The 18108-nt window shown below is 48.0% G+C and overlaps 1 protein-coding gene across 1 annotated transcript; it reads right to left on the bottom strand.

Annotated features, from left to right (window-relative positions):
- Positions 1 to 2407: 2407 nt before the first annotated feature.
- Positions 2408 to 16869, bottom strand: Pirt (phosphoinositide interacting regulator of transient receptor potential channels). Its single transcript, XM_059269402.1, has 2 exons — positions 16741 to 16869; positions 2408 to 3843 (listed from the first exon to the last, which is right to left on the bottom strand). Exon 2 carries the CDS (start codon positions 3821 to 3823, stop codon positions 3410 to 3412), a length of 414 nt encoding a protein of 137 aa, XP_059125385.1. The 5' UTR covers positions 3824 to 3843; positions 16741 to 16869; the 3' UTR covers positions 2408 to 3409.
- Between the last annotated feature and the right edge of the window lie 1239 nt (positions 16870 to 18108).

Genomic DNA, 18108 nt, shown 5'->3' with positions numbered 1-18108 from the left:
TATTTATTGAAGACAATCCCAACTTAGTACGTGTGACTGACTGATAAGGACCATTGATAATGGCTCTTCCTTCTTTTTTGCAGTCACTTTAGTGGCTTTTCCAGAGGAACCCACCAGACAATGGGGGATGGCCTCATCCTGGGGTACCCTTTAGTGAACCCTTAACCTAGAAGACCTGGACTGTGAGGTGGCCTGGGGTTCCACTTATATGTACCTGCAGGTTGCAGGAAAACTGAGCATAGTCCCTCAGATATGTGGTCCTTTGCTGGAGACCTAAGGAACCTGGTTACAGAGCGACAGCTCCCGCCCAGGCCAGCAGATTCTCTGAGGCTGCCACTGAGTCTCAGGAGAAAGTCTTGGGCATGAACAGCTATCCTCATATAGGCTAAGCACAGATAGGCTTCTGGGATGGGAGATGAAAGTAAGCCACCAGTAGATCACTTTCTACTTTGATTTGTATTTGGAGCATCTTTCTAGGACCTGGTATCTGCCTGCCTCGTCTAGACCACAAATTCATTCTAGAATGTAATGTCATCAGGTCAAGTTTTGGGTCTCAATACTGGGCTTGTAGGATCCCTCTGCACCACCATCACCTCAGAGAGTTACCTGAGGAGCCATGCATGAAACCCACTCTGTCTCTATTCTCCCTGACATCCTCCTTGGGAGAGGAAATGTGGCAATGGGGGAACATTTTAGAGGAAGGGGGGTTTTGTGGGTACAATCTTCAAATGCCTGGTAAAACAGGATGAACACATCAGACACTGTTAAATAGAATACAATTCAACATGACACTGATTTCTTTAGGCTTCGGATTAGATTAAATTCTCCAAAACAGAATAGCTACAGGAGCAGGTAATACGTTCTGGTGAGATGGTGCTGTGGATGTTGGTCCTGTCTTCTGACCAGTGAGATGGTCAAAGTCACTGCCCAGGATGCTTTGTTACAGAAATGTGGCATCCAGCCCGGCTTCACTCACAGACTGTCCCCACCTCAGGCATTCATGAGGCAATGATCTTTGGCAAAAAGCTCCAAGATGTGCCGCTTTTGGGGTGATTCAGTCCATTTCTTGGCCCTCACTCGCGTGGGGAGCCCAGTAGGAGGAGGTAACCAATATTTGGGAATTTTTTTTTCTCAAAGGTTCTTCTTTGTTTCTGTCTACTGAAGACTTGGCTTGAGGGGTGGGGTTGGGAGGCAGGTACTGATGTGGCTGCAAAAGATGTCTAGAACTTGAAGCTTTCCTGGCATCATGATTATCCCCAAACTCCCTTCCATTGAGACATACGTGACAGTGATGTTTGCAAAGACCCTCCTCTCACGACTGTACCCAGACAATGAGGTGTGGGGGGTATGGACTCCAAGTGAGCTGGCTGTGAGCTCACCTGTGTGCTTCTTTACATGAAAGCACCAAGGAAGGAGAGGCCTCATCACAGGGCTGACCTCCCATGACAGGAGAAAGGAACATGATCTACAAGCCCATCACTGAGGCACTAGCACTCAAATTAGTGGCAGCATTGCAATAACCCTAGGTTTGGTCCTGACCTGCCTGCATGCTGGGGATGGGTGTACTGGAGGCCTTGGGCTCACTGGTATGAGTCTTAATGAAGGACATGACCATCTTAAGTGAGCCTTGAAAGGCCAGAGGCTCCTCAAACTCTGACTCTTTAAGGAGTTGGTGTGTGTGTGTGTGTGTGTGTGTGTGTGTGTGTGTGTGTGTGTGTGATATCATGAAAAAAAATACAAGGCAACAGAAACAAAGATGGATTCTGACTCTGCCTATGGAAGTACTGTGAATGACTGAGACATCTGGAGACCTGTTAGAGGAAGGTTGCCACGGTGATCCCAAATGCCTGAAGATTGAGGGATGAAGGGAATCAACTGGAACTAATGCATCTCTTGTCATTCATCCTGTTATCAGGAGCTTTCCCCTGGTCTCTGGCCTAGACTTGTACATCTTGGGGGATCTGTTATGGGCACCTACAGGCTTCTTAGTGTCTGTAAGAAGTTTTGAGGGCACTTACGTCTTAGGTTATATCTACTTGGTGGGCCCTCTGGAGATGCCTCTCCCAGTCTCTATAGACCCCAGGAGCTTGTAGTGTACCAAGGAGAAGCTGGATATAAGGCACTTGGGGAAGCAGGAGGGAAGTAAATGAGAGGATGTGACAGCATCCAAGAGCTACACGGAATCCTAAGTTCACGGGGTCTCTTTCCCCCAGCTTTTTCACATGCAAGGTAGTTGCTGCCTCCTTACATACCTTGTCCTTTCCTAACATGTATTTTCCCTTTGTCTTCAAGAGGGATGAGCCTGGTCTCCAGAATCTCTCTGACTTCCTGTAAATTTATGTTAGATCTATGTGTTCCCATAGTCACCCTAGGAACTCAGCATGTGGTATTGCCAATTGGCTTGGAAATAAGATGAGATGAGGGACTGGGTCTGTCTGTTCCCAATCTAGGCCCAGAGAAGGAAATTCAATAAACACTTGCTTGTTTGGTGTGGGAGGAGCAGGGATGACAGAGGTTGGGATCTTCTTTGGTGAATCTGTCTCTAGAAACCCATGGAACATTTGGACATGGTGTTCCATTTCAGGTTAGGTCTTGATTGAGAGGAAGAGATGACCATCTGTGCCCTTCCATCCTTCTGTTCTAGCGATGCATAGAGACAGAGGTGGGGTGGGAGAAGGAGTTAGAACAAGGAGCATTTGTTCTTGACTAACAGCCAAGATGAAGGCAGTCTGTGAAAAGGGCATTGGAGGGTCGAGGGGAAACCGTGACACCGCTTAGCCTGCCCCTGGTGTCAATACTTTGGATTTGAGAATGAACTTCCTTGGCTAGCTAACTTCTAGAACAATGCCCAGAGGAATGATCTGCCCTGGACAGTATTTTTTTCCCATCTCCCTTCCTTGTCCAGATTTTGGAATGTGTAATACATGAGAATTGTCCTGTCTCTAATAATGCTAGTCAATGTCTCAACCAAGGAGGGAGCCAAGACTGACAAACCCAGTGGGTCTGAAGTCATCCTTCCCTCCTTGATCAGTTTTGGTTCCAGAAGGATGCAGATGTAGAATCCAGCTTAGACACACAATTATAACATGAAGTTCTTCTTAGGAGCATAGTCAACCCCCAAAGAATTTCCCAGCATGCACTGCCCTTGTCAGAGAGAGTGGGCTGGATGATGGTTAAATGTAGGTGCCAGGGATGAGAATATTGAGAATATCCAAGAAAGCATCAACAGCGATGGAGAAACCAGGTGAGACTTAGCCAGCAACACTGTTAGGTTGTGTGAGGGTGAGACCCTGAGCTCTGTCCTGCTCTCAGGGCCAAGAGGAGGGTTTGCCTGGATCAGCTTTGTGGTACCCAGAGAGAAGGTTAGGAGGCTGGATGCTGGTCAGCAGATCTTCTGGTCAGGCTGCCATCAGCGGTTCAGGAGGAAGAACTTGAGGCTTTGGAAGAAGTTGGACTTCTGCCTTTGCTTCTGCTTCTTTTTGATGATGGGCACCCACACCAGCCCACACACCAGCATCATGAGTCCCAAGGACAGGAAGGCAGGGCCTATCATCTTGAGGGCGGGCACAACCTTATTGTTCTCATTCAAGATGTAGGCCACACAGGTGATGGCCACACCAAAGAGCAGAATGGCAGCTCCCACTGACATGATGATGATGGGCTTGCGGTAGATTTCCCAGTTGCTCCTGGGGGTGGTGGTCCAGACAGACTCACTTCTGGAGCTGATGCACAGGGAGCTGGCTGTCTGGCTGGGCAGCAGGTCCTTGGATTCTGGAGACTTCTCGTCTACCTCCAGGGCCTTGGGGAGCACCTCCATCGTCATGGCTGTTCAAGACCAGGCACCTAGTATTGGCAACAGTTAGAAAGGATGGTGAGGCCAAAGGAGTCCTTTCCCATCCTTCCTGTACTCAGAGTCCCTCTCCAGCCTGGCTCTCAGTAGAGGGGAATACGGTGTACGTGTGTGTGTGTGTGTGTGTGTGTGTGTGTGTGTGTGTGTGAGAGAGAGAGAGAGAGAGAGAGAGAGAGAGAGAGAGAGAGAGAGAGAGAGAGAGAGAACCAGTACGTTGAAGTTAATGGTAAATCCAGGTGAGATCATCATAAATAAAAATCCCTCCCTGGCTGGGGAATGGCTCATTGGGTAAAGTGTTTGCTCTGCAAGTGTGAGAATTTGCATTTGGATCCTCAGCACCCATTGAAAAAGCAGACATGACAGCACATTGGGGTGGAGGTTGGGATGGAGATAGGGAGTCCTGGGAGCTTGCTGGCCAGCTAGCCAAGCAAAAATTAGCAAGCTCCAGATTCACCAAAAGAGCCCATCTCAAAAACTAAGGTGGAAAGCAAGTGAGGAGGACTCTTATTGTCACCCTCTGGCCTCAACATACATTTACATACGCTAGCGTGCCCATCCACACTCATGAACACAGACACACATATAGCTCACACAAACTCAAAGAAGTGATACAAGGTCATGTTTTTTTTTTTTTTTTTCCTCCTTGCTTTGTTTTCTAAGACAGAAACTCATCCTGTGATCTAGGTCAACACTGTGAATTTGCAATCCTCCTGCCTCTACAAGCTGAGTGCTGGGGTTGCAGGCAGGTGCCACCACCCTGGGCTGATACCATGTCACTCTAATAATTACCGTTCCTACTTAAACCAGCGAGCAGCGGCATTTAAGAGCAAGCACAAACCATGGTTTATTGAGTGGTGTGCCATTTTCAAGCCCAACCCTTCTCTAGCTGTGTGATCTCAAGTGAGTTATTAACCTCTCTGTGCTTCTGTTTTCTTATCTACAAAATGAGAGTAACGATATTAGCTCCCCTCACAGGGGTTTCAAAAGGGTTAAAGGAGAGCAGGTGTGGACTGCACTGGATTGATGCCCAGCATATTCTGGGTGCTCGGTAAGTGGTGTCGTTTGCCTGCTGGGATGGCCGTGTTCTACTCTTACTCGCTTGTGTTCCTGTGTCTGTTTAACTCTTCTCTCGTCAGACTGAAGCAACGCCATAACACCACACACCCATCATTAGTCCCATTTTACAGATTAGAAAGCTGAGGCTTGGAGAGGTGAGTCAATTAGTCGGTAAGAGCACGGATTTTCGCCTGCAGGTCAGTGCTGCTCCAAGCACCTGAGATTTCAGGAGCTTTGTCCACTAAGGAATCTCAGCTTCACCGTGTGTCACGTGACCTTCTAGCCTGTAAATTCACCACTCCCCCTGTTGAAACTGTTGAGGCGGAGCTGAACCTTCCGGGTTGTTTTTGTTTGGATTTGGCTGAATGTGTCCCCCAGGGTTCCTGGTAAGGTTGGGAGCGTGGCACCTTAACCTGACTGTGTTGTACAGGGTGGGGCCTTGGGGAGGTGGCTAAATTAGAAGAGGTTGTTTGGATGGGGTCTGTGATTGGGTCCTTGTGCATTTCTCAGAAAAGGACGAGAGGCCAGACGCGTCTGAGTAATTCCCTGTGCAGACCTGGGACTTCTCTTATAAGGAGTCACTAACAGATTCAGACCCTTGTACCTTCTAAACTGAGCTCAGTAAACACACTTTCTCTATAAGTAGCCGGTTGCAGCGATTTCATCGCAGGAACCGAAGACGTGCTTGTATATAATCTAAGGGCCTGGAATCCAGCTCAACTGCCTCCTCTCTAGACCGCTCAGTCCCCGGGGCTCCCTTATCTCCTGTTCTCCATTCAGGGGACACAGATTCTCATGCGAGTGAAGCGATTCCGATCTGCTGAGAAGCCCTTCCTGCCTGCCAGCAATGGCTCCATCAGATCAGTGTGTTCTCACGTTCCTTCAATGTGGGATTGAAGCCTCTCAAACTGGAAATGCGTTCTGGTGCAAATGCCCACTGCAGTAAGGTAACAAGAGATGGATAACTGGCGGAAGATAGTTTCCCCACTGTGGACAGCTTTTGTTTGAGAGGAAGGGAAGGATAAGAAGGTCCCGAGGTTTGTCCCATGTCACCACGATGTATCTGGTACTGTGCTCCACACACACGAGATTCGTCGGTAAACTTTTGACAGAATGAGTGAGCTCGGAACACACCCTCCCCTGCTTTCCTCTCTCCCTCCCTCCCCTCCTTTTTCCTGTTCACTACAACAAACCCAGACCCACCCTACCTGTGCAGTTTGAGTTCCCCTCAGGGCTTCTTGTGCAACAAAATCAGAGCCTTCCGTATTCACACACGTGCCAGCGTAGAACTGGGAGACTTTACCCGCAGCAGCCAGAATACTGGGGAAGGTGGGCTGTTCATTGCAAACCATAATGGATTCCTTTTACCCAGCCCAGTTATGTTGCTTGCGAAAGGGCCTGAGACAGACCCGATGATGAAGGCAGGATGCATTTGCCAGCTCTGGAATAAAAGCCTGCTCTGGGTAAAGGAGAGCTGTCTGGACCTGGGGACTCCCAAGTCCCAGTGCCCTGGGAACGACCCTCCTTAATCAGGACCCCTCACCGAGTGCTTTTCTTCTTCAGTCTTCCTACCATGCTGGTTTCAACCTGATCCCTTCCCCCTCCCTTACTCCACCCATTGCGGCTCAGTCTGGACCTGATCACGGGGTTATTTTCCAACACCTCAAAGCACAGTGCCCACAGCTTCCACTTTCTAGATTAAGCAGTTAAAAGCCCCTCCCCACTACTGGAGGAAATAGAAAACATAACATCACCAAAGCCATTAGAATTTAGATAATCACATTCAGATGCACTCCACCGAGAGGGGATATTTGGGTCTCTGCTCTCAAAAACTGCCACGGTGTTTTCGTAACCATAGGCACAGGGATGCTTACTTCCTTTGGGAATAGCAGTGTATTTGCATAAACTAAGCCATCATTTAAAAGGTGATCTTCTCTCCTGTGGGATGGGGGCAGGGAAGAGACATAAAACACGCTGGAAAACCTTAGGGGTGCTTATTGCAACTTGTGGTCACTGGAGGGTGTTTGGGTCTTCCTCAGGATTTCCCTGGGTACCCATTCATAGCACTTCTCATGGAAGAACCAGGGCAGACACACTGATGTCGGAGAGGCTGAAGTTGGGGGGCAGGGGGCAGTGGTTCTTAGTTGTATCTGGGAAAAGAGCTGAGGGTGGACCATGATCAAAATATATTTATGAAAAGATTTTAGTTGGAAGAAAAAAATCTTGAGATAGCTGTGAAACAGAGGACTCACCAAAAACATTGGTATCTTGTCATCAGTACCACCGGAGGGGGCAATGGCTAGACAATTCCAGGGTGATTTCTTATCCAAGAGGGGAGTGAAAACACAAAGGGAAAGAATCTGGAGACAGATTGTCCTGGGTCAGTGGGATCTGAATCCAAGGACTGGTGTGCTTCTCGGAGGAAGGGGACAGAAAGGAGACAGGGAGAGGGAAAGCCTTGGTGGAAAGAGGTGGTAATTGTTTTATGGCAGCTCTTAAAAAGTCCTAGACAATGCAGGGGTGAACCTGGATGGGACGTGTAAGGCTAGTGAAAGGCTCCAGGGTTGGGCCTCAGAACCAACATAGATTTGAATGTCTGTTGCCTTCAGGGCAGTAATTTGAGAAGGACCTGTGGCTGGCTCCCTGAGGTTAGGAAGCCTGAAGGGGGTTTAGTGGTGGGTGGAGCTGGGCAGTGGCAAGCTGCTGCTGTCTTCAGAAGGCGAGAGGCTCCCACAGAGGGTTCTCACACAGACGCAGAGAGTCTTGGCTACCAGATTCCACTTAGATAAGATTCGAAACCAAATAAAGCTATCTGTGCTAGGAGAGGCCAGGAGACTGGCCACTTGGGGTTGCGGGTAGATGCTAGACATGGGTACTGTGGGAATTTGGGGGCTGCTGGCAGTGTTCCTGTGCCTGACCTGGCAGCTGTTCTCAAAGTCAGCTCACAGTGGAACAGTACACTGTCAATACGACTGTTTCCTGTGTGTATATGGTCGGGCCCCTGAAATGTTACACCAAGAACATTACAAAGCATAGCTCAGTGCAATCCTTTCTTGAGATTCTGATGAGAACCAGTTTGGGATAGCTAGAGAAATCTGATCCTAGGCTGGATGAATCTTCCCTTCGGGGTGAATTATTTCCCTTCCTTTCTAACTCTCAGATGCACCCTTAGAGACCTGTGGCTTCCGGTCCACTAACCAGTGTGGCTTTATCTACATGGCTCATGGCCTGTGGAGGGGAGGAAAAGGGATGTTCCTGAAGGGACTAAATACAGCAGCAAAGGTAGCCTCTGCCTTCTATTACAGGAGATTCTTCTAGTGCGTTACAGTTTTAATTCACTCATTTCAATAAGAACATTTTATTCTTCGGTTGACCTACATAGTTGAACATACTGTTGAATTACAATGTGAGGATTTTTGGGGTGAATTTTTTGTTTAGGACAGGGTCTCACTGTGTGACCCTGACTGACCTGGAACTCACTATGTAGACCAGACTAGCCTTGAACTCGTAGAGATCTGCCTGCTTTTGCCTTCCAACTGTGGTGATTAAAGGCATGCCCCACCACACACTGCTTTCTAATACGCTGTTCTGATCTGCATATATAGTTGGATCTCAGCATCCACAGATTCAACCCACTTTGGATTTAAAAGAATAATAATTTGAGAACAATTTTATTTGTACCGACCACATAGACTTTTCTCCTTATAGTCACTTCCTAAACAGTATCACAGAACAACAATGTACATTTATGTCGATGATTGCCTCACTAAGACGAATGAAGAACACCACAGGAGGCTCCAGTCTCCATTAGGGCCCTGTTGGGTGTTCTATCCAGAGCTACAGGCAAGCAGGAGGAAGACAGCCAGGAGGCAGACATTTCCCCTTGGGACATAGCCTAACACAATTACGTAGAGAGAACTCAGACCATTTAGAGTATACAGGAGGATGTGCGTTTGCTGCTAATCAGATTTTGCACCATCTTATATGTGTCTTGTATATCCTTAGATTTTAGTATTTATGGGGGTGGTCCCGGAACCAGCTCCCCAAAAGGTGCCAAATTAAATCAGAGTAATTAGCATATCGACTCCCTTAAACATTTTAGAACTTCTTTGTGGTGAGAACATTTAAAGTCACTTAGGTTTTTGTTTGTTTGTTTGTTTTGTTTTTTGTTTCCCCTGTCAGAATCTCTTGTAGCCTAGGCTGGGGAATTTTTCACAAAGTTCTAAGGATGGCCTGGAACTCCTGACCCTCCTCCTCTTACATCCTGAGTGCTAGAAATACAGCCATGCTCCAACACACCTCACCAGTCTAGACATTTTGACAACTGAAAACAGTTCAGGCCTTTTATGTGCCAGGGACAGAGCTGGGCACCAGACAGACCAAATCCAGGAGAATTCGGTGGTAGATGTTGGCGCTTACAAGTGGGGCAAGCCAGAGAGGAACATGGATGGCAGCAAGCATTCGCTTAAGGCACACTGCAGAACACTGACAGAGTGGTGCCAGTTCTGGGGATCTTCAGAAGAGCTTCTGGAAAAAAGAGCTTATAGGAAGAAAGCTAATGGACCCATCAGGGGTTTAGGTAAAGGTAGGTAGAGGGGAGATTGTGACACTGAGGGACTTGTGAGGGACAGCGTGCAGAATTCAACTCAGTCACAGGCAAGAATCCTTGCTGGGTGGAAAGTCAGAGGACTGCTGAATGATGAGCCTGGGCATGGAGGCAGAAGCCTGAACCCAGAGACAGAGCCTCTTACAGGCAGTTGCTCAGGTGAGAGACAGGGCAGCCTGATGCTTGTCTGTAGCCATGGGGATGGGGAGATGTGCGTAGTTTGGACGCTTAGGAAGCACAGAGTGGAGCTGGCAGTGTGTGATGGAAGGTACTGGCTAGCTGTGGTTACCACCTGTTCATAAACAGACTGCAGACCTAATTAATAAATAATTAATTTTTGTGGTGTTGGGAATTGAACCCAGGGCCTCACATATGCTGGGCAAGTGATCTACCCCTGAGTTACACCCACACCTCCAGTGTGCTTGCTACACACTCTTGTTGTCTCTCTGTCTCTATCTCTCTCTTTTGAGACAGAGTCTTGTTGACTTGCCCAGGATAGACTAAAGCTTGCAATCTTCCTGCCTCAGCATCCTCCCAAATAGCTGGAATTCCAGGTGTGCACCATCAAGCCCAGTTAAGCATTTAAAATATTTATTATTTTTTATTTTCAGATTTCTTATTTTTAAGTATGTGAATGTTCTGTCTGTACATATGTATGTGGACTGTGTGTGTGTCTGGTGTCTGAAGAATCAGAAGAGGGTGCCATAGCCCTTGGAACTGGAGTTATGGATGGTCATAAGCCACTATGTGGGTGCTGGGAATAGAACCAGGTCCTTGGCAAGAATAGTAAGTGCTCTTAATCCTGCTAAGCCATCTCTCCAGCTCCAAGAGCCCCCCCCCCACAATAGTTGAAGAGTTCACAAGAATATTTTGTAATACATTACGATTGCACAAAAGAAGAATTTTGGAATCTTTTTTTTTTTTTTTTTTTTTTTTTTTTTTTTTTTTTTTTTTGGTTTTTTGAGACAGGGTTTCTCTGTGTAGCTTTGCGCCTTTCCTGGAGCTCACTTGGTAGCCCAGGCTGGCCTCGAACTCACAGAGATCCGCCTGGCTCTGCCTCCCGAGTGCTGGGATTAAAGGCGTGCGCCACCACCGCCCAGCGAATTTTGGAATCTTAAACAAGTAGTTAATTTTCTTTTCTTTCATCTTTTGGGGTGGGGAGTGCTGCTAACCTGCTAGTTTACGTGTTGTCCACTGCTGCTTCTGTTTTATAATTTCAGTGGATTTGACAGAGCGTGCAGAGGCAGCAGGACCTCAAACATTCATTACAGCCGTTAGCCTCTGCTAGAAGCCATCAGGGAGCAGGTAAAGAGTGTCAGCAGGAAGCAGCGGAGAGTGAGGCAAGAGGAGGGATGTGACCTCAACTGCATGATTGCACAGTAGGTAGATTGCTTTGGCTGCAGGATAGAGAGGTACAAAGGGAGCCAGGAAGTATGGAGAGTGATTTAGGGACCCTTGCAAGCAGTTCAGGTGGGAGGCAGGGCAGCTTGGTGTTTGGTTGTAGCCATGGAGATGGAAGGAGGTACACAGACTAGAAGCTTATTGGAGAGTGGAGCTAGCCGGATGAGATGGGAAGATAACTATGAGCCCAAGTGCAAAGTGCTCAGGGAAAACGTTAAGGTTTGGCTGAGGGGTCCCAGTTAACAGAGACAGGTGGAAAACACCACACACACTCTTGCCAGATTAGAGAAAGGACGTTTGGTTGGATTTGAACTTGAGCTAGGAAACAAATATTTTTAAAAGTAGCAAGTGTGCCTTCAGTATTACACAGGGCACTTATACCATCAGAATGCTTACTGTTCTTCTGAAACTCAAATTTAAGTCTGGCCTTGATCTGTTAAATTTGGGAGCCCTATGACAGATGTGCCACGATTCTCAAATGAGAGGAAGTTTCTATTATGAGGGTGATAAAGTAGAGCCTGGAAGCACACTGGGGAGCTGGGATGATGCTTCGTAGTGTTTATGGGTGAAGGAAAGGAGTGCTCCCTTCCTGGGGGGTTGGGGGAAGAGTATATGGCAGACAGTGGCTCTGTTTGTCCACATTTAATTCAAGTCAAAGGAAAGAATTGATATCGCGGGAAGGTTGAAAGAGTTGGGGAACTTATTTATGAGAGATTCTGAGGTCCAGAAGACCCGGAGGGAAGGAATTCAGAGACAAAAGAGGGATCAGTGGCATAGGAACATCGTGAGAATATTCTGAAAGCCATTACTGAAAGATGATTGTTTCGTTTGTTTTGGAAACAGATGGGGTCAGTAGGTGGGTCATTATTGTTATTTTTTTCCACATGTGTTTATGTGGGCATGCATGTGCCACAGCTAATGTGTTGAAGTCAGATGACAGCTTGAGGAAGTAGGTTCTAATCCCCCACCACGTGGATCCCTGGACAGAACACAGATCGTCAGGCTCCAAGACAAGTGTCTTGACTGATTGAGCCATCATATGCCGGCCCTGGACCATTGTTTCTCTCTCTCTCTCTCTCTCTCTCTCTCTCTCTCTCTCTCTCTCTCTCTCTCTCTCTCTCTCCTCTCTTTCTCTCTCTCCTCTCTCTCTCTCTCTCTCTCTCTCTCTCTCTCTCTCTCTCTCTCTCTCTCTCTCTCTCCTTTCTCTCCTCTCTCCTCTCTTTCTTGAAACAGGGTCTCAATATATAGCTCTAGCTGGGTGGGAACTCACTATACAGACCAGGCTGGCCTTGAACTCACAGAGCTTTGCCTGCTTCTGCCTCCTAACAACCTGGGCTATTGTTATTAAGGAAGAGTCCACAAGGATTTATGCAACAGTTTCCTAGATCATCTACAACAGATGAAGGCTAGCGTTATTAAAATTGCCTCTGAGTGGAGGAGTCAGTTCCTTTTTCCAGGGGCTGTTAGACATGGAGTTAAGAAGTTGCCATTGAAGGAGCTGGAGAGATAGATAGCTTAGCTGTTAAAAGCACTGGCTGCTCTTCCAGAGGTCCTGAGTTTAATTCCCAGCAACCATGTGGTGTCTCACAGCCATACATAATAGAATCTGATGCCCTCTTCTGGCATGCAGGTAAATATGCAGAACATTCACACATAAAATATAAATAAATAATTTAATTAAAAAAAAAACAAGCGGTCATTGGCTTTAAAAACTTTAGTTTCTCAGCCAGGTGGTGGTGGCGCACGCCTTTAATCCCAGCACTCGGGAGGCAGAGCCAGGTGGATCTCTGTGAGTTCGAGCCCAGCCTGAGCTACAAGTGAGTTCCAGGAAAGGCACAAAGCTACACAGAGAAACCCTGTCTCGAAAAACCAAAAAAAAAAAAAAAACAAAAAACAAACAAACAAAAAAAACAAAACAAAACAAACAAACAAACAAAAAACAAAAAAACTTTAGTTTCTCCCCTAAGGAAATCATCAAAAGGGATCATCTCCCCTCAAGTGTGGAATGGCAGAAGTGTGGCTGAAGGTAACAGGTGTGTTCAATATGTTCTAGAGATCTGTCTCTCTCAAAAAATCAAATATGGGCAAGATATTCTCAGATCCATCACCAGACCAAAAAAAAAAAGGAACACAAACACCCATGAAAAAGTGATTGAAAGTGATCGACATTGGCGTTCGACAAGACGGTGTAAATCAAATTCCAAGAAGACACCACCACACATTCACTAGAGTGGCTAAAATCTCAAAATCTCCCAACATCACATTTGTCACTTGGTGTGCAGACCAAGCAGAGCTTTCCTGCACTGTTGTGCAAACTAGGAGTTTCACGAAGTTAAGCACACACCTGTCCCTTGACCTAGCTGTTTTACTTCTAAATATTAAACACATACGTAAACAAAAAAATCAAACAAAAATTGGTGTATAAGACTATTTGTAGAAGCTTACGTTGGGGAAGGGGAATAAATTGGGCATGTTTGCACAACGGGACGCTTCAACTTCTGACACATATAACATTATGTATGCATGAGTCTCTCAAAGACATACTGGAAACAGAAATCAGTAACAAAAGAGCACAAACACTGTACATTTCCATTTCTATGATGTTCTAGAAGTAGCTAAGAACCAGCTAAGCTGACAAAGCTCAGAACAGTGCAGGTATGGAGGAAGCAGCTAGAAGATGTCCAGGGGACTTTCTTGGGCAGATGGAAGTGCACCTTCTAGTCAGTTCCTACCTGCCTCTGTGTACCTGGAGGAATATAGAGATGCCTCAGTGAGATGGGAGAGAACTGGTGTCTGTGAAGGGGAAGGTTTGGCCTTTTTCCTCACACATTCACATATTGATCCTCCAGTCAATGGCTTGTTGCGGAAGATTCGCAGGCTGAGAGTGATAATAAGTGGCCAAGATAATACGGGCTGAATATGTTTTTCCTGTAGTAGAGTCCAAAGTGCCCGAAATGCATCACTTAATGGGAGGAATTGTAAGGGGTGTAAGTGAACCATCGCTCTGAAGATGACTGGATATGACTATCTTTGTGGTTCCAGCTCTTTCTTCCCCAGTCCCTTGGGGCTGGAGCAAAAATCTCAACTTCCTGTGCTGTCTAGCATTGGCTCAGAACTTTGCTAAATGGTTAAATAAATAGAGGAGTTTTGGCAGGAGAGGATAGGGCTTTGCAGGTGTCTGCAAAGCAGTTTACTCAGAGTTGGTTTTCTTTCCAGTTTTGGTTGGAGCCATTGTGGGTTGAAACCTGGCTGGCTTTGTATGGCTAGATCGCTGGCCCTGTTCCTTCCCACGCACCTGTTGTAAACCATCACCTCCCATCTTAGAGCAAGCAGCTGGTACAGTGGCAGTTGAGAGGCAGCTGGTGGGAGGTAGGACAGACCTGCATCCCTTGCCTTGCCCTTCCAGTCTCTAATCAAGGCTCTCACCTCGCTATGACTTCCCCCTGGTGGCCTAGGTTCATAACAGACTCCATGTCAACACTAATACTAACTACCATTCACTCCCTTTTGTTGTGTGCCAGGGATGTGCTGTTTGGCTTTACCAAATCCTTCTAGCAAGTCACTGAGGGACGTGCAACTACCCCACCCCACCTCATTTCACAGATGAGAAACTCAAGATCAGGGAGTGTTGAGCAATTAGGCGAATAGAAAGACAAGGTTGAAATGTGGGTTTGGGTGTCTGCGGCTCCAGAGCCCAGGTTCATGTTGATCCTACTCTTGGGGGGGGGGCAGTTTTGTTTTTCATTTTCAAATCGAGGGAATAGTGAGAAGGGAGGACACTTTAACTGGAGCACAGTCAATGAACAGAACTTCCATGACAGGTGTTTGAGTGAGGGGTGACAGGGGTGGGGGTGGGGGTAGGCATCACTGTGACAAGCTGAGGAGCCATGGGATGGATGAGAGGGTGAGTCCTGAGTTGGGGCCAGTGGGGCAGTAAGAGGCCCTGTGGCAGAATGGCCACAAAGTCATCACCGTCACCACGAAAGACACAGTGTCTGGCATCTGGTGCTGTCTTTACCTGGAGGGTTTCTGAGTTCTAGCACTGTGAGAGGGGTACAGGTAGCATCATTCCCATTTTACAGATTAGGAAACTGAGGCTCCCAGAGGCTTGACCTCAAATCCTGGTATTTTATGTTCTTTCAAGGGGATAGAACTTGACTTTTTTTCTTCACTCTCTTCCTTTCTAGAACCCTGCTGCTCTATAGCTGCCTGCCTTTGCTTTAGATTTCACTCCCTAGCTCTTCCATGGTGCCACCGCTGTTGTCCGAATGAGCTGAAATGTGGGATCAGTACAAATGGGGTTCTCATATCCAGTAAATGCAAGGACAACGTGGTTAGCCGAATTCGATTTCAAATCAACAATAGATACTTTTCAGCATTAGAATGATCTAACACCGATTTGGATATCGCATACCCCCCAACGCATCCATTGTTGACTAAAAATTCAAGCGGAACTGGGTGCCCTGTGCACAACACACTTAGTTACCTCAATGTTCACAGAGGCCCCACAGTGTTGCTTCCCTCAGGCCTGGAGTTATCTGACTCCCCTGTCCCTCCTCCCCAGACCCTTCCACCTAGAGAGCTCTGATAGGAACTGGGCTATTCTGGGAATTGCAAGGACCTGGTGACATGGAGGAGAGGAGAGGGCACAGATGACCTCAGAGTGGGGAGGCGGCCCAGCCAGCAGACTGGTAGGGAGAGCAGAAGGCAGGCCACAGGCTTTGCATAGTGGAATGGCAACGACTTCATATTCCTGAGCAGGACCCAGTGTGGGTGGGAAGTAGATCTCTCTCTCTCTCCCTGAATTTCCTGCGGTCACCCTGCTCAGCTCCAGCTGCCTCATGCCCATCCCCAGGGTCTTTATCTCCTCCCGCTGTACTGCCCCACTTCCAAGAGTTCATTTGGTGATGTCTACTCCCCTGATAAGGTGTGTGTGGCCCTGCGCCTGGCCCGATAGTGTAGAGAGCGTGTGTAGTATGTTGCTGCTGTCAACATGGCCTCGCCACCATCTGTCCCCAGCTCACAGCACCCTCAGGAAGGGGACTTTCTTCTCTAAGGTCAGAGCTAGCTGGAGGACGCCACTTACCTTCCTCTTCAGGCCACACGACTAGTGCATGGGCCCTGTGGGGCTGGCTACAGGGTGGAAAAACAGCTCCGGGGATGTGATGTGTGGTTACATTTGGCTTTACTGAGGGGCGGAGTCCCCATGGCCCTCCTCTGCCCGAGCAAGCCGAGGCTTTGTGTGTGTTTTTATGTACCTGTCTTGCCCCCTCCTTTCTGAAATGAAGACTGCCCAAGCCAGGGTACTTCACCTTGTTTCCCTGGCACCTGACCAGGGTGCCAGCCACACCTGCGGGAAGGAGGGCCAGACCTGCAGCTGCTGAGGTTGGGTGTAGGATGCCCAGGGGACAGTCTGTACCCAGTACTCTGGGGTCTATGGGTGTCCTTGCACTTCACAATTGGGCGCTTTTGCTCCCGCTAGGACAAAGAGTCCCTGCTTACTCCTTCCCTTTAATGGCTTTCAAGGGCGGAAGGCTAGGAGTTCCCCAAGCAGGGTGGCCTTCTCTGCACATGGTATCTTTTTGCCAGGTGTACAGTAAGAGGCACCCCGGCTCACCCCACTTCTGCCTGTCTGCCAGGGCAGTCCCAGCAGCCTGCTTGAAGCCGACTTCATCCCATCTCATCTCTGATAGTCACACTGCCTTCCAACTCCACTTCGGAGACTTAACATACTCTAAAGCAAACTTCAAACCTTCCTTCTTCCAGGGAGACACAGCGAAGGGCTGGGAGTGGGGTGGGGGTGGAGGGCTGTCTTTTCCCTACTTACCGTGCACAGTGTCCCGGGGGAAGCCGGGGGACCTGGGACTCGGTCGGCGCTCACGCAGGGAAGAAGCTGGCAATGAGTTTCTGCTCAAGTCCTTCATCCCAGCTCGAGAAAGCCACCCTGGCCACATCCAGAGTCAGTGTGCTGCAAATCCCAGCCACTGAGCAGACTCCGGCAGGGATGAGCTCACCAGGATGTGGCCTAATGGGTTAACTCTTTGCAAGCTGTTGGCACGGGCACTTGAATGTGGCTTTCTCAGCTCTGCTCAGCCACTATTAGATAAATCTTGTGAAAAATTAATGAAGCTTTTCTGCAGTGTGCCTTTGAGCTTCACTAGAAGTGTGTATTTGGCTGGTGGCGGATGGGCAGGATGACTCCTGACCTAGGCTCAGCAGGCCTCGGAGGTTCTGTCTGGGTTGGAGGAGGCTTGAGGTGGTGGTGGTAGGTTGGTTACCTGTCTGTCTGGTTCAGAGCCTGCTGAAACTGTGTTTGGGGCAGGATTGATAGTGAGATCTGGGCCTCTCTACCTGCTTTAGCTGTTGGAGGAGTATGTGTAGAGCTAGGGGAGGAATGCCTCTTGGAACATCCCAGTACTCACACTCATGATGGTCCCCTTCAGGGTAAACTGCCAGGAGCCTAGGCGTCTCTTGGGTGGGGAAAGGGGTGGTGGCAAAGCACCTCCCTCTTGCTTCTCTCATCTGGCCCAATAGTAGCCCCCCCCCTTGCTCTTTTTTGTGAGACACCAGTTATAATTGTGAAAATAAGCAAGGAAATCATGGCAAGTGGCAGAAAGCCTTCTACTGTGTAACTCCATCAGCCTGTGCTTGGGGAAGCTGGTGTAAGCTGTTGGGTTGCTAGTTCTCAAGATGTCGGTGAATATCCTGTGATCAACAATATTATCTAAGATTCTGGTGGCCAGATTGATTGCTGTCCTTCTCTCGACTATCCTGAGACCACAGGAGTCATTGCTAGTGGGGCAGTGGGGCAGGGGGGAGACCTTGCTACTAGCAATGGTATATTGGGTGGGTGGGCTTCCTCTGTGGACTGCAAAATGGCTTTCCAAAAAGTTCCACAGAGAAACTCAAGGTCAAAATCAAAGCCACGGGCTCTCCCGCCTCAGGTGTCTTGATTTCCTTGATTTGCAAAGATGAGAGGAATTCTAGCTGAGGAAGTCCTTGCAGGAAAAGTGGTCAGCTCTGTAGGCAATGCTTGGCTCCTCTGGGAAAGCTGAACAGTTCCGCTTAGGGGGTCAAGAAGGGAACAGCTAGTGGGGAGGGCTCAGGGCAGTTGGATTAAGAATTCAGTGATGTCACTTCTCTGATATTGGTGCCTCTTACTTGATGCTCAGACCAGCTTATAAAGCTGGAAGTA

This window comes from Peromyscus eremicus, chromosome 8a, assembly GCF_949786415.1.
Source record: "Peromyscus eremicus chromosome 8a, PerEre_H2_v1, whole genome shotgun sequence".
NCBI lineage: Eukaryota > Metazoa > Chordata > Mammalia > Rodentia > Cricetidae > Peromyscus > Peromyscus eremicus.
This window is presented reverse-complemented; position numbering and strand designations above follow the sequence as displayed.

Coding starts and splice junctions, on each gene's coding strand:
- Pirt (XM_059269402.1), bottom strand. CDS start 3,823: ATGACGATGGAGGTGCTCCCCAAGGCCCTGGAGGTAGACGAGAAGTCT.